This window comes from Bufo bufo, chromosome 6 (assembly GCF_905171765.1).
Source record: "Bufo bufo chromosome 6, aBufBuf1.1, whole genome shotgun sequence".
Lineage (NCBI taxonomy): Eukaryota > Metazoa > Chordata > Amphibia > Anura > Bufonidae > Bufo > Bufo bufo.
Genome location: NC_053394.1, coordinates 428,024,242 through 428,050,245, shown reverse-complemented (window position 1 = coordinate 428,050,245; position 26,004 = coordinate 428,024,242). Strand labels below are relative to the sequence as shown.

General features: G+C 42.9%; 1 protein-coding gene across 1 annotated transcript; it reads left to right on the top strand.

The window, feature by feature from the left end:
* The first annotated feature begins 6,344 nt into the window (after positions 1-6,344).
* On the top strand, positions 6,345-17,743 carry METRNL (meteorin like, glial cell differentiation regulator). Its single transcript, XM_040437641.1, is given in 11 exon segments — positions 6,345-6,654; positions 6,757-6,766; positions 8,144-8,225; positions 8,227-8,509; positions 8,512-8,532; positions 16,597-16,637; positions 16,639-16,657; positions 16,840-16,949; positions 16,951-17,012; positions 17,014-17,063; positions 17,066-17,743. Coding segments are annotated over 11 exon segments (855 nt in total). The 5' UTR covers positions 6,345-6,566; the 3' UTR covers positions 17,155-17,743.
* The last annotated feature ends 8,261 nt before the right edge of the window (positions 17,744-26,004 follow it).

Sequence of the window (26,004 nt, the reverse complement as noted above, 5' to 3'; positions counted from 1 at the left end):
CAGCCACGGGCCCATCCATCTGGCCCATCAAGACTCACTCTCATTTCATCAGTCCATAAAACCTTAGAAAAATCAGTCTTGAGATATTTCTTGGCCCAGTCTTGACGTTTCAGCTTGTGTGTCTTGTTCAGTGGTGGTCATCTTTCAGCCTTTCTTACCTTGGCCATGTCTCTGAGTATTGCAACACCTTGTGCTTTTGGGCACTCCAGTGATGTTGCAGCTCTGAAATATGGCCAAACTGGTGGCAAGTGGCATCTTGGCAGCTGCACGCTTGACTTTTCTCAGTTCATGGGCAGTTATTTTGCGCCTTGTTTTTCCACACGCTTCTTGCGACCCTGTTGACTATTATGAATGAAACGCTTGATTGTTCGATGATCACGCTTCAGAAGCTTTGCAATTTTAAGAGTGCTGCATCCCTCTGCAGGATATCTCACTATTTTTGACTTTTCTGATCCTGTCAAGTCCTTTTTTTGACCCATTTTGCCAAAGGAAAGGAAGTTGCCTAATAATTATGCACACCTAATATAGGGTGTTGATGTCATAGACCACACCCCTTCTCATTACAGAGATGCACATCACCTAATATGCTTAATTGGTAGTAGGCTTTCGAGCCTATACAGCTTGGAGTAAGACAACATGCATAAAGAGGATGATGTGTCAAAATACTCATTGCCTAATAATTCTGCACGCAGTGTATAACTACTATAATACTGCTCCTATGTACAAGAATATAACTACTATAATACTGCCTCCTATGTACAAGAATATGACTACTATAATACTGCCTCCTATGTACAAGAATATGACTACTATAATACTGCCTCCTATCTACAAGAATTAAACTACTATAATACTGCTCCTATGTAGAAGAGTATAACTACTATAATACTGCTCCTATGTACAAGAATATAACTACTATAATACTGCTCCTATGTACAAGAATATAACTACTATAATACTGCTCCTATGTACAAGAATATAACTACTATAATACTGCCTCCTATGTACAAGAATATAACTACTATAATACTGCCTCCTATGTACAAGAATATAATTACTATAATACTGCCTCCTATGTACAAGAATAAAACTACTATAATACTGCCTCCTATGTACAAGAATATAACTACTATAATACTGCTTCTATGTACAAGAATATAACCACTATAATACTGCTCCTATGTACAAGAATATAACTACTATAATACTGCTCCTATGTACAAGAATATAACTACTATAATACTGCTCCTATGTACAAGAATATAACTACTATAATACTGCCTCCAATGTACAAGAATATAACTACTATAATACTGCCTCCTATGTACAAGAATAAAACTACTATAATACTGCCTCCTATGTACAAGAATATAACTACTATAATACTGCTCCTATGTACAAGAATATAACTACTATAATACTGCTCCTATGTACAAGAATATAACTACTATAATACTGCCTCCTATGTACAAGAATATAACTACTATAATACTGCTCCTATGTACAAGAATATAACTACTATAATACTGCTCCTTTGTACAAGGATATAACTGCTATAATACTGCCTCCTATGTACAAGAATATAACTACTATAATACTGCCTCCTATGTAAAAGAATATAACTACTATAATGCTGCCTCCTATGTAAAAGAATATAACTACTATAATACTGCCTCCTATGTACAAGAATATAACTACTATAATACTGCTCCTATGTACAAGAATATAACTACTATAATACTGCTCCCTATGTACAATATAACTACTTATAATACTGCCTTCTATGTAAAAGAATATAACTGCAATAATACTGCCTTCTATGTACAAGAATATATCTACTATAATACTGCTCCTATGTACAAGAATATAACTACTATAATACTGCTTCCTATATACAAGGATATAACTACTATAATACTGCTCCTATGTACAAGAATATACCTACTATAATACTGCTCCTATGGTACAAGAATATAAATACTATAATACTGCTCCTATGTACAAGAATATATCTACTATAATACTGCCTCCTATATACAAGGATATAACTACTATAATACTGCTCCTATGTACAAGAATATACCTACTATAATACTGCTCCTATGTACAAGAATATAACTACTATAATACTGCTCCTATGTACAAGAATATATCTACTATAATACTGCCTCCTATATACAAGGATATAACTACTATAATACTGCTCCTATGTACAAGAATATACCTACTATAATACTGCTCCTATGTACAAGAATATAACTACTATAATACTGCCTCCTATGTACAAGAATATAACTACTATAATACTGCTCCTATGTTCAAGAGTATAACTACTATAATACTGCTCCTATGTACAAGAATCTAACTACTATAATACTACCTCCTATGTACAAGAATATAACTACTATAATACTGTCTCCTATGTACAAGAATATAACTACTATAATACTACTCCTGTGTACAAGAATATAACTACTATAATACTGCTCCTATGTACAAGAATATAACTACTATAATACTGCTCCTATGTACAGAATATAACTACTATAATACTGCTCCTATGTACAAGAATATAACTACTATAATACTGCTCCTATGTACAAGAATATAACTACTATAATACTGCTCCTATGTACAAGAATATAACTACTATAATACTGCTCCTATGTACAAGAATATAACTCCTATAATAGTGACTCATATGTACAAGAATATAACTACTATAATACTGCTCCTATGTACAAGAATATAACTACTATAATACTGCTCCTATGTACAAGAATATAACTACTATAATACTGATCCTATGTACAAGAATATAACTACTATAGAATGCTGCCCCCTATGAAACAGAAATTGAACCTGACTAAGGTAGAAGATTCTCCTGACTGTGCCCATAGGGTGTTGGATGCCGTTGCAGCGCTTTGTCTCCAGAGGTTGGTAACTGATACTCACTTCCACGTGGGGCCGGCCTAGTTCTTAGAAAATATATTAAGAAACTTCTTCTAATAACATTATGACAAGAGGCTATTCATGGAGATGAAAGGCTCTATCTGTTTCCATCACTGGCGTAACTGACATCTCACAAGGCAGGAAATTTAATGTTCAGCTCTCAGTGAGGCAAAGACCTCAGCGTTTTAAGGCCTCAGATCAGATAACAAAATTGTTCGTAATCGTTTTTCATGGGTTATTTGTAAGGGGCATCAGAAAAAAGGATTGAAAAGCAAACATAAAAACAATTTAACAAAAAATTAAAGGCGAACAAACCCAATTACACAAGGTGGAGATCTGAGACATCAAGCAGCGCCCTACCCAAGATGGCCTTACACATGTAGACTGCTGTGGACTTCTGAGGAACTGACCAACCATCTAATGTGTATGGTGGTGTCCTTAACTTTTAACTTTTGTGATTTTTTTTTAATGGTTCATTAGTGACTGGCCGTACAGTTCACAGATTTTCTGGTGGGACTCAGAGTGTTTCATAGGAAGCTAATGAAGCTATCAGAAAGTTTTTTAAATGTGGGGTGAAACCTGGAATTGATTGTACAAAATTGATTGTAGATGTTGCTCCAACTTATATTTCAACTACATAAAAACACGATCTCCAGAGCCACCATACCACCAATATGATACCACCCTGCCCTAACCAAATATACCGATATGGGAAGTTACGTATGATATCATTTACCCCTAAATGATAGGTCATCTTTGGATTTATATAATGTGGATGAATCTCGTGACCTGAGCTGGTCCATCATGACATTGAAGACCCTTCTGCTAACCTTAAGAGCCTTCAAAACCTCTTGCCAGAGCCACCGTATCACCTATATGAAAACACGCTGCCATATCCAAAAATACTTGAATGGGTGGTTAAGTGTGGTATCTTCTGCTCCTAATTGATAGGTTTATCGTTGGATATATAAAATGTGAATATATGACCTGATCTGGTCCATTGTGACGCTGATGAACTTTCTGCTAACCTTCAGAGCCTTCAAACTCTCTTCCCAAAGCCTCCATACCACTCATATACCACCCAGTCAATCCTAAAATACTGAAGTGGGCAGTTAAGTATGGTATCTTCTGCCCCTAAATGATGGGTCACCCTTGTATACACAATGTGGATTAATCTCGTGACCTGATCTTATCTATCGTGACACTAAAGAACCTTCTGCTAACCTTCAGAGCTTTCAAGACCTCTTGCCAGATCCACCATACATATGATAACTCCCTGTCCTATCTAAATATACTGAAATGGGCAGTTAAGGTATGGTATCTTCTGCCCCTAAATGATGGTCACCCTTGAATATGCACAACACAGATGAATCCCATAACCTGATCGGGTCCATCATGACACTGAAGAACCTTCTTCTAACCTCAAGCCCTCAAAACCTCTTGTCCCGGGGGAAATGATGGACAACTCTCCTGATTATATCTGCTCAAATTTCCTTCCAATCTATTGCGCCCCGTCACCCCTTCCCCCCTTCCATCCATCTTCTACAAGACAAATAACAGAGCACAAGTTCCATTCACCTGAGTAAACAGTGGTAAATGACGCCTTGTTTACGGAGAGGGGGGCACAAACGTTTAGGTAAAGCTTTATGTAGGGGCTAACCCAGTTTTGATTGTAATTATTAGGGTTGGCCTTTACACCAACTCAGTCAGAGACCATCATGGATCACAAATGAGTGATGGTCACACTTGTGGTTCTTTTCTGTCCTCGTTGTTGCACCCCTGCCCCCATCCAAATTTTGTGGCATAATTAGACCTAGTGAGCATGTCATCTATCACCCGTCAACTAAGAGTTTGCTAAACTTTTTCCGCCTGAGGGCTACCTAACTAATGGCATGGAAAGGTCATCAGCTCATGACTCGGGTACCCATCAAATTTAGCTTTTTCAAATGAAGTTCCTGGCACTAAAGATGGCATCAAAAAGTTGTCCTCTTTTTACTAAAATGATCTATACCTTGACGTGATAGGAGCCTAGAAAGTTCTTCGGCTGATTAGCCTTCTTTTTTGAGAATGTGATTGAAAATGTTTGAGTGTATGAAACGCGTAGAACATTTTCTGTTTTGAAGATCCTGCTCTTTATTTCGCTCCTAGATCCAACTTTCAAGGTGACACTTTATAGTAATGCACCCCATGATCTTTTTGCCCCCCCCCCCACCTTGTTATGTTCTTAGGTCTCATTTACATTGCGTAGAAAAATCGACATCAAATATCGGTATGTGCTGTTGAATATTTTTTTTACAATTTGTTTATGATGTTTTTTGTAATGTTGCTGAAACATGCTTGATTAAAATGCTTGATATGCAGATGTGCATAAAAAATATGGGAGTCATTTATTTAGACCGGTGTTTTAGACCCCGGTCTTAATAACCCCTGTATGTGGGGGTGGATCCGCCAAAGTTATTAAGAGGCGCCGGCCTCTACAAAACTTTGGCGCATCGAGCACCAGTCGAAATGTAAGACAACTTCCTACTTCCTAATGTCTTACATTTAGACCATTTTCTACATCTAAATCAGGTGTAGAAAATGTTGAATGAAACAGGCCTTCTGGCCCACCCCCTTCCCCACCACGCGCACTTTTTAGACCTGCCGTGAGCAGGGAAAAGTCGCAGATAGCGGCACAACTAACTGCTGCGCCGCCATCTGTGCCAGAAATACGCCTAATTTAGGTGTATTTCTGTTAAAAAATGACCCATGTGTAGATATATATATATATATATATATATATATATACAGAGGAAAAAAGCACCGGATGGTTGAATATCATCGATTTTTTCATCTTATTGGAGTGCCGTCCATTTTCTGGATTTTATATATATATATATATATATATATATACACATATATATATATATATATATATATATATATATATATATATATATATAATGAAAGAAGGAATAGAAATAAAACCATTAACACATTTGTGTTGGCAAAATTAACACACATCGATAATATGCAGGTGTTATTGAGCCCTTGTTCAGGAAATCAGACACTGAAATCAGTCTTCTCTTCTCAGTATTATCTTTGTGGTGTTTCTCTAGTCCAGGAATCCATTTTTCTGCACTTCAAGGATCTTTCCCTCCACACACAGTAAGTGCATTCCTGAACAGGCTGAAGTCCATAAGACAGGGCTGCGTGTTCTTTTCTTCCAGGGTTGAGTTGTAGAGAAGCAGAGAGTCTGCACTTTGAGTCGAGGAGTGTGCCAGGAGCTGGGAGGAGGCGGGGGGCTGCTGCGACCACAACTTTTGCGCCACGCCCCTGTTTTTACCACGCCTCTGTGGGCGGGGCCTGCGCGCTGAGTGCGCAGAGCTCAGCCTGGAGCCCTCAGTGTACAGAGAGCTGGCTGCGGAGGAGGCTGTGCTGCTGTGGCTTGTCTTCTGCTGGTCCCGAGTGATGGGGAGAGGAAGTTTGGGAGCTCCTGGCTAAAGTCTTGTCTTCTGCACTGTGCAATGTCCTGGCATTCTGCCCTGCTCCTGCCCTCCTGGATTACTGCCCCCTAGTGTGCTTTCTTGGATTTTTATTCTTGCCCTTGCTTTGCTTTGCCTTGACTTGCCACCATGCTAAGGAGGATCTTGCTGAGCGTCTTCATGGTGGTAGTCACAGCACAGGGGACCTCATTGCAATACTCCAGTGACATGTGCAATTGAAAGGAAGGTAAGAAAACATTTGGCACCCCCCCTCCCTTTAAATCCTTCCATTCAGCCCTCCTGCAGGGGGGTCCCAGCTGTAGACAGACCCTTGGTGTGAGGAGAGGGAGGTGGCACTTTATTCCTTTCATCCCCCCCCCATCAAAAGAAAGTTTGGCAATAAAATGAGAACTTGTAGAGAAGCGGAGGAACTTCTTCTACCACTGCTGATTCCCTCACCCCCCAAGAGCTTGCCATCTAAGATGACTTTGTAAAAAGTTTTTGGATAGTTTATAAATTGATGTCAACTTTTTTTTTTTTTTTTTTTATTACTGTGTGACGACTTATCTGCTGGGGTGAGCTATGATGTAACTTTTTAGCATTAGTGGGACCTATGGGGGCTGCACCCATCCTACAGGCGCAGTTCCTACCCGGACGAACCAGTCTATAAAGGAGGCCAGAGCTGCTTCTTCAGGTCTCCTTGAGGTTTACAACCTCCAGCTGATGGGAGGCGAAGGTTCAGCGCCTGTGTTTTCAGCTCAAAGTTGGAGGATTGTAAAAGACAGCTGATAATCAGATGTTTTCCCTGATATAATGGGGCTCCTTGTCCGCCCTCCGTCAAGTCGAAGAAAGCTGAATTATTTCCTCGAGCTGTCAATCTTTATTTCCTCGACCTGGCGGTGGATGGCATTTTCTGAGAAATGAGTCTTAGAACTTGTGACAGAAAGGAGTGTTGCTCTGCGGTGGCCCCATCTACACCAGGGGTGGTTTTTATTTTTGTTGTAGTTTTATTTCTATTTTTATTAGAAACTTCTGAAAAATGTTATAATATTTAGATTTTTTGGGCAGTTCGACGAAATCCCCATCCAACTAGATTGACCGTTCTTTTCAGGGGTCGCTGAGCACCAGAATTGGATTGGGGGGGGTTTAAGATTTAGAGGTGTGTAAACTTAATGTACCACAAAATATTTTTTTGGGGGTAAGTCATGTGCTAAGATGACGCTTTAAAAGTCATAAAATATCCATAATAAATAGAAAAAGGTTCAAATAAATCTGAAAAATAATAAATATGGAACTAAAAGACCTGGAAACGCTATATCGCTGATACGACCATTGCTTTTAACTTGTGTGACGTTGTCGAGGCGCGAGGCACTGCGGACCTCATTGGCGTGTTTACATCTCGTTTCCATCTGCCTCCACCTGAAAGATGCCAGCGGTGCGACTGCCTGTGCGTCGCGCTGAACCGTCTGTGCCGGTGACGTCACCGTCTCTTAGGATTCCCCTTTGGGTACATTTGGAATGACATGAAAAGACCTATAAAAATCTAAAAACAAAAAAAAAGAAATTGTGTTAACCCTTTTATGGTTTAAATCCTGATCAAGCTCTATTTGATTGCAAGCTCTTGGGGTTTCGAAACCGTTTTATTGTATCTATGTTATGTTTTTTGTTTTGTTTAAGTCTTGCCCCCTGTTTCTAATGGTCTCCCTCTTCTTCTTCCTTCTCCCCAGTGGACTGACCCACGAGAGCCACCGGAAGGACGTGGAACAGGTCTACCTGAGATGCTCGGAAGGTTCGGTGGAATGGCTTTACCCCCACGGGGGCGCTCATCGTCAACCTGCGCCCCAACACCTTCACCTCCAGCGTCCAGCACTTCACTGTTTGTATCAAACCTTTCGTAGGCTCCGAAGGAGCCAATATTTATTTGGAAAAAACTGGAGAACTGAAGCTTCTAGTGCGGGACGGGGACCACCAACCCCAAAAAGTCCACTGCTTTAGTCTGGATCAAGGAGGCTTGTTTATCGAAGCCACGCCCCAGTTGGACATTAGCCGCAAAATCACCGGCTTCCAGTATGAACTTATAAGCCAGAGGACACTCTCGATTTACATGCCATTTCTGGTAAGGAGAACAAAAAAAAAAATCTCAAAAAGCTTTTAGTCCCATTCCATTGCTTTTTTTTTACGGTCTGTTGTAATACTAAGGCCTGCCGCTAGGTGGCGCTGTGGGAAGCCAAAAAACCCAATATCAATGTTTTTGTTGCAAGAAACTTTTAAATGAAATTGTACAAAAAAATCTGATTTTATATATATAATTTTTTTTTTTTCTTTTCCTGTATTTTACCTTACAGGTTCTGTTTAGTTTGTGTGTGTTAGCATAGTTTTTACTGCTCCAACGCCCAACCTTGATTGACTGACTAATTTTGGTTCTGCAGAGGGTGTGAGCGTTGCGCTCGTAATACGGGAGCTAAGATTTGAACGTATAGAGGGTATGTTCAGGTGGAGGATTTTGGGGAGAAGGTTTCAGCGCAGATCCGGTCCGGCCGTATCTGGGCTGAGACCGCGCCTCATTGTTTTCAATGGGATCGCCCCAAGAGTTCACGCGGCCGAGGTTTTTTTTTGCCATGTCGTTTCCAGATTGTCCCATTCTTGGCGCACTGATCCCTTGCAAAGACGCAGCGGGAGTCTCCATTCAGTGGAGCTAAACCTAGAGCAGGTCCTCATGAAATTACCCCACCGCACAGCGGTTGGCGGTTGTGGGCGAAATCCTGCGTCTGAACATCTCAGAGGGTGTTTTTGCACTCCCGTAGAGCGTCACCTGATTACTCTCTTACAAATGGCGATGATGTCATAAGCCTGGCTTCCAACGCTAGCCTCCGATTGGCTGCAAGCTTATGACCGTCTCCATTAATCACCCGCTGATCCCCATTTAATTGCCCGTGATGCTGTTTACGGCGCGACCTACACCCAGTTTTTAAATACTATAATAGTAGTCATTTAGGCTCGTGGAGTGCGAGGTTAGCCCTCAGCAGGTTGATTATTACGGGCGATGAGTGAGGCGGCAGGACCTGTCGAGAACACCTGACTCACCCGACTGGTAGTGATTTACAGGATCTAAACATAACCAGCGGGGTGTGTGTCCCTGCTTGTGCGACACACCCTAGGTCAAAGACGTGGAGCGACATTTTAGTGAAGTGTGCTGGAATGACAACCCTGTGTTGGCATAGCTGCGCCGGACCTGTAAATACATATTCTTAAATTAACCTTTTCGGATTCCTATACATTAAATCTGTGCAGTCTTGCCTACTGGATTTTAGCTGTATCAACAGTGCCCCTAGTGGTCAGTTTGTGGTAGTGTCCAATATATTTGTATTTTATCCTGTGACCCCCCGAGGAGGGGTAAATGTTACTCAGTAACACCGCAAGACACGAATTATTAATCTTAAGATAATATAAATGACCTTTTTGACCTGGTCTCCCATCCCTCGGGGCAGTTCCTTCACGGGGGACACATATCGGTAATGCCTTACTGAATTACTTATTAACCTGATGGTGAAAAGTTTGCTTCTCCTTATTTCAACCCCCAGGAAATGGCTCAATTAAGGGTTTGCTTTGGTTTTTATGGTCCAGTAGAGTCAACAGAAATTAGCCTTCCCCCTCCCCCGCCTCTTCTCCTGTCTTGGCCCTCTTGCCTTGTAAGTGACAAAAAGTTTATTTAGCAACTTGACGCCTTGGCTGGAGGAGGAGATATTGTGAAGTGTGTGACCTGCAAAAAAAAGATAAAATAATTCTAAAAAATTCTAAAAGTTACGCATTTTAAGGTGTATATTTATAAAAAATAAAAAAAACAGATCAATAGCAGCCCCTACAGGCCCAGGCGTGTACTGCACCCTCTAATCCAAATAAATACATGTACTACCAGGGTTATAATAATACTTGTATGATTGGTGACCTACAGCAGACAGGATATAGTGGGAAGGAGGATCCTGCCCCCACAAGCTGACAATCTAATCTCTGAAACCTGGATCTGGGCGTTCCCTTGTTTTAATAACTCAGTGCCAATAGGTGACGACTTTGAAGTGTCTACGACTACAAGTACCAGCATGCCCTGTGTTGATCATCCAATTATTTTTTTTTTTTGTGGATTTTAATATAGGAGGTTGAGTCCAATCTTGACTGAATCTAATGATTGCTGCTGACAAGTGGCCAGCATGCCCCTTGTTGATTAGCCAATTATTTTGTGGGGGGGTTTTGTGGATTTAGTTTGTGTTTTCCTATTTTTTTTTTTTTTTTGTGTGTATTTTTAATATAGGATTATATTATATTTTATGTTTTGAGTCCCCCCCCCCCCCCCCCTTTGTATAGTAGTTTGAGTCTAATGTTGATTGAATCTAATTTAGATTCTTGCCGACAACTACAAAGGCCAGCATGCCCTGTGTTGATTGGCTTTATTTATTTTTATTTTTATTTTTGCTTTTTTTTTTGTTTGTAATATTCCTTTTTATTTTCATTGCCTCTTTAGTATAGGAGGTCGAGTCTAATCTTGATCGTGTCTAATGATCGTTGCCTCGGGCATGTTAGATATTGGAGCGGAACCTATTATGTATGTTTTGCATTTGGAGAGATCTGGAAGGAGCCGGTTGTCGTCGTCGCAACCTCCCTGATAAGAATCTTTTTGTATTTCCTTCCAGTTTCTGGCAAGTCATTAACTCTGACTGATGAGGAAAGAGACTTTACTGCGGTCTGTCCAGAGAGGGGGGAGATGGAATATATAGAATTTTCTACTTTTTTATTTATTTTAGTATATATATATTTTTTGGTGTCCGAGGAAGGGGGTTTGTATACAGAGTACACAGGTTTGTAATTACCACCATCAATGAGGGGGGATCTTTAGTGAATAGGTGCTAATCCCTTATTGTAAAGCCACGGTGGTGATTAATTATCATACAATTGTACATTCTTCTGCTTTCTTCAGGGGCATTGTCTGGACGGAAAGTGGATTTACCCTAAAATGCAATTGTAGTGTTAACGAGACCAAACACGAATTCAAATGGACGCCCCCACCCCCTATGTACTTTGGGTGTACTGATTATACCATCCTATAGTCCACAGTATTGGCTCATGCGCAGGAATAAAATCACTTTCCATAGAATACCATAATGGGTCCTAGTCGACTGTTGCCTAAATTTTCCCATTTCGGCAGGGCTTGGTCGAGTCTGTGGAGTCAATCAGACAATGGCGAGCAGACCATTTTATATATATATATATATATATAAAAATTTTTTTTTTCTTCTGGCCTTAATCTATGGTTTCTCTTGGCACGGAAGCTTGTGTAGATCTAATCCCATGTGCTCGGGTGACCAACGCCCCATGTTTTTTTGGGAGAGGGTGAGGATCACTTTGTGCACACAGATTATAAGAAAATGGCCCATTTCTTGACGACTGCTCACCGAATTGCTTGCTCTCTAGTTCTTCTTTTAGGATTTCAATAGACATAAGCGGTCAGGTGCTTGTAGGGGCCGCCGGGGGAGGGAAGGGGGGTTTTAAGCCACAAAACCCCTTTGGTGATGGAGGAATCTGTCAGCTTGCAGCCTCCTCTAATCCTCCTCCTCCTCCACTGTGTATTTTGACTTGTCTGGTCCTGGGTTGTGATTTCTCACCAGGGAGGTTCAATCGAAAGCTTCATCTCCAATCATGTCAAGATGAATCAGTGCGGTGTGCGGCCGAATGGCTTTGGGGCTGGTTGGCCCCTTCTTTTTGGCCGTTTCAGCATTCTCTTTTATTTAGACCAGCTATAGATGGGGAAAATGGGAGCGTTACCCCAACCTTGTGCTAGGTGAGCCCTACATTTTCTGTGACCTGATTAATGGTGTATCTGCAGATGTCTATTACTTATTGGATTCAATCTACCGGCATCCCCGCTTGTTCAGTGTCTGCAAAGCTTGATGTTGCTGTTTACAAGTGTCCCCTCTACACCAGGAACTGCACATCAGTCTGAGATAGGAAAAACCAACGTCTCCCTGCATTATAGCTCTCAATGGGTTTCCATTAGCAAGATAGTGAGTGCATGCTCTGGAGTATAATACAGGATGTAACTCAGGATCAGTACAGGATAAGTAATGTAATGTATGTACACAGTGACTCCACCAGCAGAATAGTGAGTGCAGCTCTGGAGTATAATACAGGATGTAACTCAGGATCAGTACAGGATAAGTAATGTAATGATGTACACAGTGTCTCCACCAGCAGAATAGTGAGTGCAGCTCTGGAGTATAATACAGGATGTAACTCAGGATCAGTACTGGATAATAATGTAATGTATGTACAGTGACTTCACCAGCAGAATAGTGAGTGCAGCTCTGGAGTATAATACAGGCTGTAACTCAGGATCAGTACAGGATAAGTAATGTAAGTACACAGTGACTGCACCAGCAGAATAGTGAGTGCAGCTCTGCAGTATATTACAGGATGTAACTCAGGATCAGTACAGGATTAGTAATGTAATGTATGTACACAGTGACTGCACCAGCAGAATAGTGATGCAGCTCTGCAGTATTATACAGGATGTAACTCAGGATCAGGTACAGGATAAGTAATGTAATGTATGTACACAGTGACTGCAGAAGCAGAATAGTGAGTGGCAGCTCTGCAGTATAATACAGGATGTAACTCAGGATCAGATAAGTAATGTAATGTATGTTACACAGTGACTGCACCAGCAGAATAGTGAGTGCAGCTCTGGAGTATAATACAGGATGTAACTCAGGATCAGTACAGGATAAGTAATGTAAGTACACAGTGACTCCACCAGCAGAATAGTGAAATAAACGGTAAAATTGTTGACCTTCCCTTTTAGTGGACGGTCCCTTTTTCTTATGAGAAGGGATAACCATTGCAGAGTCCTCTTCGACAACAAGTGTGGTCTACTGTCCGCATGTTTTTCTCGACAACCTGAGGATCAGAGGGTCGAGTCTCTTGTAGCAGCTGGAAGTTGCGAAAAATGCTGTAATTACATCTCCTGGGTCCGAGCAGCGATTACAGAGGCCATAGACGGGGCTGCGCGGAGGGGACGCTTCAGGTTACCTAAGGATACAGTGAGGATCTTTTTTTTTAAAGAATTTCCCTGTAGTTTTTGGGCAGCTGACCTGCACAATGCTGGTATTATGGGGCCGGTGGGTGAGCTCCGGGAGACGCAGTAAAGCTCCGCTCTTTTCAGTGCCCATGAATAGACTCTTGTTAGGGATAGACCCCCGAAAAGCGACTTCAGCCACTTCCAGGAAAAATTTGCATGCTGGCCATTCCGACGCAAACCTTTTTGTTCCAACTGTCCGTAGTGTCTTCCTGTCAGGGAAACAGTGGCTGTGACAGCGGTACAACGAGCCATCGGATAGGGCCGGAGTGAGGCAAACGTCCGACTGTCTGGTGCAACCGTGTGACTCTTATGCCTCATGCACATGACCTGTTTTTGTAAAAATACAAAATGACATCTGTGTTATATACATATATTTTTTTTTTTTTTTTTTTCGCTGACCCATTGATTTCGATGGGCCTGTGGTCCGCATCTTGCGGCCAAGAATAAGACCTCTTTGCAGAACGGACTTACGGATGCATAAAGCACACAGATCATCCACGTGCTTTCCGCTTCCGTATGTTTATTTCGTAAAAAGACAAAACTTGGACTCAAAATACAGACCCATTGAAATCAGTCCCCCTCCAAAAATTGAGATGCAACAACTGCATTTGGGGATTGCAAAATAAATGCAGTCGTGTATATGAGCCTTATCTGCTGGTTGACTTTTTGCCAGTTTTAGATCGAAATCAATGGGCCCCCAAAAAAAACTGATGTCCTCTGCGGATTGCAGAATAAATACAGTCGTCTGCATGAGGCCTTATCTGATGGTTGACTTGTGCCAGGGCGTTAGATTAAAGCCACTTGCACACGAACATTGTGCGCCCTTGGCCGTATACGGCGGGTCCGCAATACACAGGCACTGGCCCGTTGTGCACTCCGCATCATGGATGCGGACCCATTCACTTGAATTGGGTCCGCAATCGCAGAGATGCGGAACGGAAGCATGAATCTGAACCCCACAGATCAGGGTTTCTGTCCGTGCCTCTTGCACCGCCAAAAAAATAGAACTTGTTCTTTTTTTTTTTTTTTTTTCTTTTTTTTTTTGAGGTGCGGACGGATTCACGGACCCATACATTGTTGAATGGGTCTCGATCCGTCCTGGCTGCCAGCAAATTGCGGTCCCACAATGTTCGTGTGCAAGAGGCCTAAAAGTTCTGAGCAGTGCACTAAATATTCTGTGTGCCCTATTTCTGAGCAATACGTCCTTTTGGCTGTCGTGGACTGCGTTTTTTCCGATGCACAGAATGGCCGCCACACGTGACGGATGTTTTTTCTCTTGATTTGCCGCATGGTTACAGTTTAGAAGGGCAAGTGGATAATGGCACGCCTCGGGCCGTTCAGTTAGACCTCTATTGACACAGCCATCGATTCTGATCATTGCTCTAATTGAGCTTGACGTCCTCTGGGTTTAGGCACTTGTCATTTAATTGAGCAACAAACCTTGCAAGGGCGAGTCATGGCCTGCAGATTTTGATACCTGCTCTAGTCTGAAAAACGGTGAATCATAATATATTGGATGTTATCAGACTGCCTCGCCGCCCTCGGCCATTAATAAATTAGACTTTTTTTTTCAAAAATAAAACCACAGGGTTGTCAGAGGGTTACCCAGCAGGATCTGTGCTGCGTAATCCCGTCAGGGCCCCATGTTCTAAAGCGCTTCCATCGTCAGGTGACTGAAATAGTTTGCCTGATTTCACCAAGTAATCCCTGCGATTTACTGTGGGTGCTAATCTAGCGAGAATTTTCTTACAGTGCTCTTGGATATACAGGTGTCTGACTGTAAGAACCGAGTAATCTAACACTGCCAATGTAAATCATGGACTTAAAGGGCACCCGTGGGGCAGGGTCACCCCTGTTCAACCAGTCTTGCTGCGTGGTACTGTTGATCCTACTGAATTAAAATGATACCTGTCTTGTGAAAATCGGTTGAGGCGTTCCAGAGAAAAATGTGTTTTAGTAGTCTTTATGCACTTGAGGGCTTCAGTGCACTGGGAGGCGGGGCCTAGCTTTCTAGTGCTGGACACGCCCATCGCTTTACTGAATCTCTCATGTGTAAAGAATACGTTTCTTTTATTTCTCGGGAACGCTGTGACTGATTTTCGCAAGACAGATATCATTTTAATCAGCAGGACCAAACCTGTCAGGCAGTATGCATGGTCTTGTAGGGTTGATCCTGCTGACAGATGTCCTTTTAAAGGTCACCTTGATAACACAGCAAATATTCCTGTCCATGGCATAAAAAAAAATGGTCAAATACTGCAATTTTTGCATAATTCCTCTTTCACTGGGAGAGGCTTGCTCTTGCTCTATCTCCCCCTGCTGTGTAATGCACTTTGTATGAGCTTCCAAGAGGAGTGGGGGATGGGAAGTGACAACTGATTTGAGCAGATTTCCATCTTGGGAACCTGTTGTCACTATTTTATTTAAAGGGGTTTTCACCTGCAGGGAAAAAATATTGGTGGCAGTGGGCCTGAGAAGAACCCCCGCCGCCACCACTGCTGTTCCAACACTTACTGGTTTCCTGCTCAACACATGAGATGCCTAGAAATGCCCTCCTCAGCCGATCACTGGGTGATCCGTATGGAGACAGGAACAGAAGTTGAGAGCAGCTAGAGACCTGGGCAGCTGCAGAGGATCAGCGAGTCCACTTCCACCATTTTTCACACTGTTAGTCTCGTTCAGACAATTGAATCTGAATGTGTAGCAAAATGTTCAACTCGTCGTTGTAATTTTAAATATAATATGATTTTTTTTTTTTTTCCTGTTTATTTATATTTAATAATCTGATTTATTTAATTTTATGCCTTTTTGTCGGCTTGTCCAAGTAAATGTAAGTTTGTGTAACCAGACAATGCGACGCCTGTGTTCTCGCCCCGCGTGGCAAACATAACTTACATCAATCCGTCCTTTTTTTTTTTTCTACAAATCTTGTTGATTGTATGAGGCTCTGTCCCCAGAATTCCTCCTCCCCGATTTTTGCAGCGGCAGCAAATGTCGATGAAAGGACTTATTATTTCCCGTCCGCTTATCTTGTCCGTTTATTTTTCTTTCCAGATCCCTGCCGGCCGTGCAGCGACACAGAGGTTCTTCTAGCTGGTCTGCATTAGCGATTGTGGTGAGTATTTAGACTTTCTAGATTTTGTCTGCAGTTTAATAATAACTGCTTCCTATAAAGTGAGCAAGCAGAGCTGCAGTGTAAAGCATAAGGGACAGAAATTTCCTCTTTAAATCATATTAATTTTATAGGTTTTGTGTATGTTATCTGTGGATTAATGGATTTTTTTATTTTATTTTTAGTGGTCAAAGGTTCCATCTCGGAAGTGGCGGCCGACGCTGAGCAGCACGAGTCAATCATAAATATTTCAGTTGATAAACTTTATAGACATAAAGTCAAGATATTTTCAGCCCAGCAGAGAAGATCACGGTTGGGAAGGACATATTAAGACGCCGCTGGAGTGTGGCGTTAAAGCCGTTTGGGGACTTCTTATTCACCGGTCGTATGCACTTTGGGGAACCCCGACTTGATGTGCCCCCCGATATAGAGATTTCCAAAGGATCTATCATGAAGCAAAAAATAAGGGACTTAACCCTTGTGACATTGTCACAGACTGAAGGACGTCTCTGCCTCACCTGGAAAAAAATTAATAAATACGGATGGACTTTCCGAAGTTGGGACTGGCGGAGTCTGAGTACGGAAATGCTCTGAAGGATTTATAGTAGTGGTCAGGACTGTAGGAGGGGTGGGGCCCCGACACTGCCTGTCTGTCCCCCCCCCCCCTCCCCCAAACCAATGGACACTGTTACACTAACGTGTTGGAGGTACGAGCCACGCCGCACAAGACGGCCATTTTTAAGTCTTACTGAAAACTTAAATTATTTTGAAATTTTTATTTTCTTTAAAGGACTTGAGTCTTAAGGAGAAAAAAACTGCCTGTGCTATTGGTTGGACAGGCAAGGCGGGTGTAGAAAAAAAAAATGGCGCGAGAATGTGGACCTTTTTTTATAACATGCTTTGTAAAAAGCTCGATGTAAATTTTCTTGAGAATGTTTCTTATGAAAGAAATGACTGAAGAGATCTTTTGGTGGGGTTTTATTTTTTTTATTGTACAATCGTGGTCTGCCATTTTGCACAGGCTGCGAATTGTTGGGATATTTTTTTTTTTTTTTAGGTTCCAGTTAAATAAAATTGCCTTGGAATTTAGACTTGCGATTGGTCTTTCTTTGAATGTTTTGTGAAAAAATTTTAAGCCCCAAAAATTTACCCCCTCCCCATTTAAGATGCACGTGTATTGCAGCCTCTATTTGGGTTGCATACATATCGCTAGGATGTGGCCAACAATGTTAGATAGCTGTGGGTCCCACCTCTAGACCCGCTTCTGTCCCCCAAAGTGAAGGAGAGCACACAGAACTTCCCTAGTGGTTGATAGAGGGTTGCTGCGCATGCGTGGCTGCTCTCTGTTTCAGTTCTGGATTTAGGACCGCACCCGATCTGACATTGATGGCATATCCTAGTAAAGTATGTGCACTTCAAGGGGTAGGATCTTATGATCAGAAATGGAGAACTGCTGCATACATGGTTGGCCAGTTATTTGAATGAGTGATGAATACCACACTTCTCCTGTAGAGGCCACTGTAGGAGAAATGTATTCGGCCATCCGAAACTTTACCCCAGTGATCGCTGCATCGATCAACTGATCCTTAATAGATAAGGGCTGTCTGGTTTGGACCAATCACTTTAAGAGAAAATTGTAATTGGTGATCGGTCAGAAAGTTGCTTACCATTCTAAAAAAAATATGGAAAAGTCTATCACTTTCATAGACTTATTTAATAGACTGGATCAGGTTTAATTCTCCAATCAAAACTGATAATTTCTATCATTAATCTGGTGATATTAAATTAATTTTAGTAGTAAATATTTATATATGGGGCCTAATAAATCCTGTTAATTCTATTCAGAATTTACTTCCCATGGTGCCTCAGATTCAACACACATTTAATATTCTCTTTCCGGTGGGAGGATCTTTACCCAAGGACACAGAACGCAATAACATTTGTCGGTTTGACGAGAAATACATTTGAAAGAGATCTGTGATTTGATTGGTTCTTATAGGGAGCTCCTTCCCCTGAAGAATTATTTCAGTTTTCTATGTCGCATTTTTCAGATTTACTCGTTATGGACATATCAGATGGTGGGTTTGAGATCTTCTAACGTTCCTGGGGTGATCTAATGCCACAATAGGACAATTTCACAGTCAGCAGACTAGGTCTACTCTGAGCCCAACTAGAGGGCCACCCAAAGAGCAGCTCTTGCAGACCTAGAATTTTTGTGGACTACATGGATGGCTCATTGATTTTCATTGTGTGCCAACTAATGCTTCATTTCCATTCATAACTTCTTACTTTCCTTGGTAGCGTCCCTCAACCCACACTTGGGAGACCCATTGTACACAAGGTTTGCCTACAGTAGACCTTAAATGCCTTAGATAATCTTGTCCTAGTTTTGATCTAGCGTCCATTAGAGGTTCACTTTGATTCCTGACAGCAAGATGGCAGCCGAAAGCAGTGTAAAAATACCTTCCCCTTACCGATGCCTTCAAATCTCTGACATTTAATGGCTATAACAATTCTGCTTGGTTCACTGAGGCATGAGGCACACTGTGTCTCACTGTGGGACCAGCTTCTGGTGAATTTATGTGCAGGATTTGAGTTCAGAATTCAAAATGGCGTCCAGTACCAGCGTTGAGTAGGTCTAGGGAAAGGAAGACGGCGACTGTTTCCGCACAAGCTTGCGGCTTCGGGAAGTTCAGCCTCCTCGCTTTTTTCAGACGAGGGCAGTTCTTTAAATTCCAGTTAATCATTTTAATCCGCACTAAATCAATGAGAACAGATGAGAGAATTGAGAACTCGGGACGGGTTCTTCCTGTTAGTGATGTCAGCCGTGAAGAAAGACCCCATTGTCTGGTGACATCGCTCCAGAAATAACAGTCCAAATGCCAGGGAATGTGAGTGCGCGAGCGTGGCGTTGTGTGTGCTTTTTATTCTAATTGGATTGACGCGGAAAAAAAAAAAGTCCTTTGGGTGGAGAACGTTCCATTAGTTGGAGTTCATCATAATATCAATAGAAAGACTTGGTTCTTCTCGAAACCTAAGACTATGTGCGGTATGTCCAGACCTTGCAGGGGAATTGTGTGGGGTCACGGTGTGAGCAATAGGTGGGCCGAGGTAAATACAGATCTGGTTACTCAACGGTCATGTCGTCCCTGGGCAGGCTCGCATAAGTGATAAGGAGAATGGCACAAGGATTCTCTGGGGCACACTTTGTGTAAGGGACACTGGCCTGATGGTGGTTTGAGGTGACCTTGGTGGTCTCTATTAAAGTGGCAGTGGCAAGGTCTCTTGTAGTTGTGACGCCAGTACCTTTTGTATGGAGGTACGACCATTTACTATAGTGTTAATAGAGGAACTGAGTCTGAGGCAAGCAGGGTGAAACTCCAAAGGGAACTTTACTGAAGATGACTTTTGATAAAACGGTTTCATCCAAAGCATTTAACAGTCTCAATACAGAGATAAACCTGCTGCTAGTCTCTGCTGACAGGTGTAAGATGTTCTTTCTAGCTGTTAAGTAGTAGAAATTGTAGCCTTACTGATGTCTTCATCAATGGTCCTGGTAATCTGTTCAGGCTTGTGAAGTCGCCAAAGGCTGGAATATCCTTCACGGTGGAGTCCAAAGGTCCTAAGGCCCTCAGAAGAGGTGTCCAATACCCTTTGGGGGTCTCCTTACGGTAGTGGTCTCTGAATGAGTCAAGTACTTCAGCCAATCAGCTCAGGGCTGAGAGATGGCTGAGGGATGAGGATAACTGGATGCATACACTGCTAAACTGTGCTCAACTGCCACTCTAGACTCAACTGGCTAGGCCTGAGCTAAGCTATATATATATGGAGGTGTTATCTCCCCCTAGTGGTGAACTCTGTGGTAAATGAATGCTAATACACCTGTTAGCAGGGATTATGCATAAGGACACAATGCAATATACGAACAGGCTATATAAAAGGCATTATAAGTATAACAACTTTGCAGTAACCACGAGGGTAGTTGAACGCTGCATATGTTCAGATCACACAGATGATGAAATCTCAGTATACAGGAGATGTACAGAGGGAGGTGCCCACAGGCTCTGGTGGATTGCATATGTCTCCCTTCGAGACAATGCTTCTTTGCAGCTACTTGTATGTGGGATCTACTGTACTTCTGTATTAAAATCACCGGCATACAGAGGTACAGTAGAGGCTGAATGGACCTCTATGGCTCCATGCAAAAAAGAGGCATAATATAAGCCGTTGCAAGGACCTTTCTGCCATTTTTCCATCTCTTGCACTGACGTGCTCCACCAAGACAGAAGCAGTATCTAGCAGATATATACACTGCTCAAAAAAATAAAGGGAACACAAAAATAACACATCCTAGATCTGAATTAATAAAATATTCTTCTGAAATACTTTGTTCTTTACATAGTTGAATGTGCTGACAACAAAATCACACAAAAATAAAAAAATGGAAATAAAATTTCAACCCATGGAGGTCTGGATTTGGAGTCACCCTCAAATAAAAGTGGAAAAACACACTACAGGCTGATCCAACTTTGATGTAATGTCCTTAAAACAAGTCAAAATGAGGCTCAGTCGTGTGTGTGGCCTCCACGTGCCTGTATGACCTCTCTACAACGCCTGTGCATGCTCCTGATGAGGTGGCGGACGGTCTCCTGAGGGATCTCCTCCCAGACCTGGACTAAAGCATCTGCCAACTCCTGGACAGTCTGTGGTGCAACGTGACGTTGGTGGGATAGAGCGAGACATATGTCCCAATGTGCTCAATTGGATTCAGGTCGGGGAACGTGCGGGCCAGTCCCATAGCAACAATGTCTTCGTCTTGCAGAACTGCTGACACACTCCAGCCACATGAGGGTCTAGCATTGTCTTGCCTTAGAGGAACCCAGGCCACCGTCACCAGCATAGGGTCTCACAAGGGGTCTGAGGATCTCATCTCGGTACCTATGGCAGTCAGGCTAACCTCTGGCGAGCACATGGAGGGCGGAGCGGCCCTCCAAAGAAATGCCACCCCACACCAATTACTGACCCAATGCCAAACCGGTCATGCTGGAGGATGTTGCAGGCAGCAGAACGTTCTCCACTGCGCTCCAGACTCTGTCACGTCTGTCACAGGTGCTCAGTGTGAACCTGCTTTCATCTGTGAAGAGCATCAGGGGCGCCATGGCGAATTTGCCAATCTTGTGTTTCTCTGCAAATGCCAAACGTCCTGCACGGTGTTGGGCTGTAAGCACAACCCCCACCTGTGGACGTCGGGCCCTCATGGAGTCTGTTTCTGATCGTTTTGAGCAGACACATGCACATTTGTGGCCTGATGGAGGTCATTTTGCAGGGCTCTGGCAGTGCTCCTCCTGTTCCTCCTTGCACAAAGGCGGAGGTAGCGTCCTGCTGCTGGGTTGTTGCCCTCGCCTACGGCCTCCTCCACGTCTCCTGATGTACTGGCCTGTCTCCTGGTAGCGCCTCCATGCTCTGGACACTACGCTGACAGACACAGTCAAACCTTCTTGCCACAGCTCGCATTGATGTGCCATCCTGGATAAGCTGCACTACCTGAGCCACTTGTTTGGGTTGTAGACTCCGTCTCATGCTACCACTAGAGTGAAAAGCACCGCCAGCATTCAAAGTGACCAAAACATCAGCCAGGAAGCATAGAGAACTGAGAGAGTGGTCTGTGATCACCACCTGCAGAACCACTTCTTTATTTTGGGTGTCTTTGCTAATTGCCTATAGTTTCCACCTTTGTCTATCCATTTTGCACAACAGCATGTGAAATTGATTGTCACTCATGTTTGCTTCCTAAGTGACAGTTGATTTCACAGAAGTGTGTTGACTTGGAATTACATTGTGTTGTTTAAGTGTTCCCTTTATTTTTTGAGGCAGTGTATATGACAGTGGCTGTCTGTGGTGGCTCTCTGTAAAATACAAGTGTGAAATTCTAGCTGGGTGCATGAGTCCTTAAAGGGGTCTGCCCATCTTGCACTTTGGTGGGCATATCTCCAGAATGTGGCCCCCCAAAGCGAAGGAGAGTGCTCTCCCACTCATCTATGGGAGGTCCGAAAAGAACTGAGTGAGCTCGCGTCGGCTTTTTCCAGAACTCCCATAAAGTGACTTGGGAGCACATCGTGCATATGCGGCCACCTCTCTATTCACCTCTCTGGGAGTTCAACAAATAGCCGTGACCGCTATTTTCGACACTGCCCTAGAAGTGAACAGAGGATTAACTGTGCTTGCGCAGTGTGCCCTTGTACACTTTGGAGGCCTCAGTCTACAGATAGCTGCACCTTTCGTACACTGGAGGCATAACCCTAGCAAATATTCCACCAAAGTGCGAGATGGACAAAACCCTTTAAGGACTTTGACCAATTTGTTTTGTTTTCTACCATTTTTTTCTGGTTCTTTGCACTGATGAGCTCCACCATGACAGAAGCTGCTTTTTTTGCAAATGGTATATCAGTGGCTGTCCTGTACTATCAATGAAGGAGTTAAAGCCAAATGGACCTCGATGGCAACCCTATTATAGGTCCATGCAAAACAGAAGCATAATACAGCCTGGGGCTTAAGGACCTTAACTGATTCATTTTTTTCCTACCATATTTCCATGCTTTGCACAAGGACCTCCAACAAGACAAAGAAGCCTTTTGCAAATGTCTATGTAGGTGGGTGTTTGGGAGTCGAGGCCGAATGGCCTTCTGTGGCAGCCCTATTATAGCTTCTTAATTGAATGATTTTGTTTCCTACCATGTTTCCATCCTTTGCACTGATGAACTCCACCAAGGCAGAAGCAAAATTGTGCAAATGTGCATCTCAGTGGCTGTCCGTGTTCTAAATAGAAGAGCTGAGGCTGAATGGACCGTAAAGGCAGACCTATTATGAGTCCATGCAAAACAGAAGCGTAATATAGTTGAGTGCATAAGTCCTTAAGGACCTTGACCGATTGGTTTGCGTCCTACTATTTTCCCATACTTTGCACTGATGAGCTCCACCAAGACAGAAGCAGCAGATGCGTACATCAGTGCAGCTTGTACTGTTAACGGGAGGAGTTGTAGATTCAGGTCTTTCAGGAATGTGTAATTTTTGAGGACATGTGTCATAACTGGACCCTTCCCTTATGGCAATGATTAGACCCTCGTATGCCGATATACAGGGGTCCACATCTGGATTATTTTGCAATGCTTTCATCTCTTAGAGAAGGCTGCACATTACTTGTTATGATTAGAAACACAATTTTGTGAACAGTTTATCAATTTTGTGGACACTTTCCGGTTCTATGACGGCTTTCGCCATCCGTCCGAAAAGGCCAGTCCAGAGTAGCAGCGGACTTCACTCATTGTTGCCATCTTCGAAGAATCTTTACGGTAATTAAAGAGGGATGATTGTGCTCCTTTCTTTTCTGCTGAAGGCAACACTATAATTGTGTATGAATAGTCACTGAAGTGAACAGGGGACTAATCTGCGGGACGGCTCTTCCTCTACAGGTTGGAGACTGTGAGCCTCAGGAATGAAGTGTTGGGGGAGGGATGGAGGAAGCTTGAGAAGTGTAGGAATGAACCACCTGCTGACTGCATTGTCTGCAAGAAAGAAGTCACTAGACCTTGCAGCAAAAACCTTCTCCCCCAGCCCAGTGAGAAAAGGCAGGGCCTTGTTGTGTTGTATGCAGAACACGGTCATCTTGTACCTTCACATTCTTCCACCCTACATGATATACAACATACACAGTATTGGGGCCCCATCATCACAAGGAACGGGTGCCAGGTCATCAGTGTGATGGTTCTGCCTTGTGTCATTGGACAGATTGTCTACCCAGATTGCTGGCCCTGACATCACGTCCCACCATCTGATGTGAAGGCAAGCATAGTCATTGTTTACCTTCGGAGTTTGACCAAAGTTACAAAGCCATTTTGACCACCAAACTATATATCTTGGTCCCAGCATGCCTGGAAATCAGATCTAAAGCCACTCTGTGCCCTCCAATGCTAGAATACCAGACCTGGCCATCTTATGCCCTGCTAGCTAAAGAACCAGAACCGACCATCTAATGCCCTGCAAGCTAGAGAACCAGACCTGGCTATCTAGTGCCATGCAAATTGGGAACCAGAACTGAACATCTTATGCCCTGCAAGCTAGAGAACCAGACCTGGCCATCTAATGTCATGCAAGCTACAGAACCAGACCTGGCCATCTAATGTCATGCAAGCTAGAAAACCAGACCTGGCCATCTTATGCCATGCAAGCTAGAAAACCAGACCTGGCCATCTTATGCCATGCAAGCTAGAAAACCAGACCTGGCCATCTTATGCCATGCAAGCTAGAAAACCAGAACTGGGCATCTTATGCCATGCAAGCTAGAAAACCAGAACTGGCCATCTAATGCCATGAAAGCTAGAGAACTAGACCTGGCCATCTAATGCCAAGAAAACTAAAAACCAAAACTGGTAATTTTATGCCATGAAAGCTATAAAACCCAAACTGGCCAACTTATGCCATGAAAGCTAGAAAACCCAAACAGGCCATCTTAGGCCATGAAAGCTGGAGAACCAGACTTAGCCACCTATTGCCTTGCCAGCTAGAGAACCAGATCCGACTATCGAACGCCCTGCAAGCTAGAGAACCAGCCCCAGCCATCTAATGCCATGAAAGCTCCAGAATCAGACCTGACCATCTAATTCCTTGCAAGCTAGAAAACCAGACCTCGCCATCTTAAGCCATGCAAGCGGAAAGCAGAGTTGACAGCTTTTGTTGTGCTGGCTAGATGACCAGACTTGTCCACCTGCAAGGAAGAGAACCTGACCATTTTATACCCTGCAAGGGAGAAAACCAGAACTGATGTATGCCACGCAAGCTGGAAATCCAGAGCTGGCCAACTCGTGCCCTGCATGCTAAGAAACCAGAGCTGGCCATCTTGTTCTCCTTCATCCTAACCACACAATCATTTTTCCACATAAGAAGCAGGGGCTGAATTGCTGCGCTTTATGGTAATCCTCTAAAAATATATTTATATACCTTGAAACTGAAACTTTCCAGTCAGAAAAACAAAGTGGTGGCCAGGAATGTGCCCCCTTCCAACCATAAAACTTCATTAACCCTTCCTGAGGACTTCTCCTGTATTCATTCATTCACCAAGACGTTTTCCAGCTCCCTTCAGTATTTATAAGTGCGGGCACAGATGTGCGCCCGCCTAGCCTTTCTTTTAATAATAGGTGCTGTGTATGGCTTACTGTTCCTAATTTGCCACGTGCTTCGCTCCTGAGAGAAACTTTTCCCATCGTCCTCAAAAAGTTAGGTTTTTATCCTAAAGTGAGGCACAGTTCTCCTGAAACTTACCAGTAGACCAATAAACCCTTAACTTCTGTAGAATG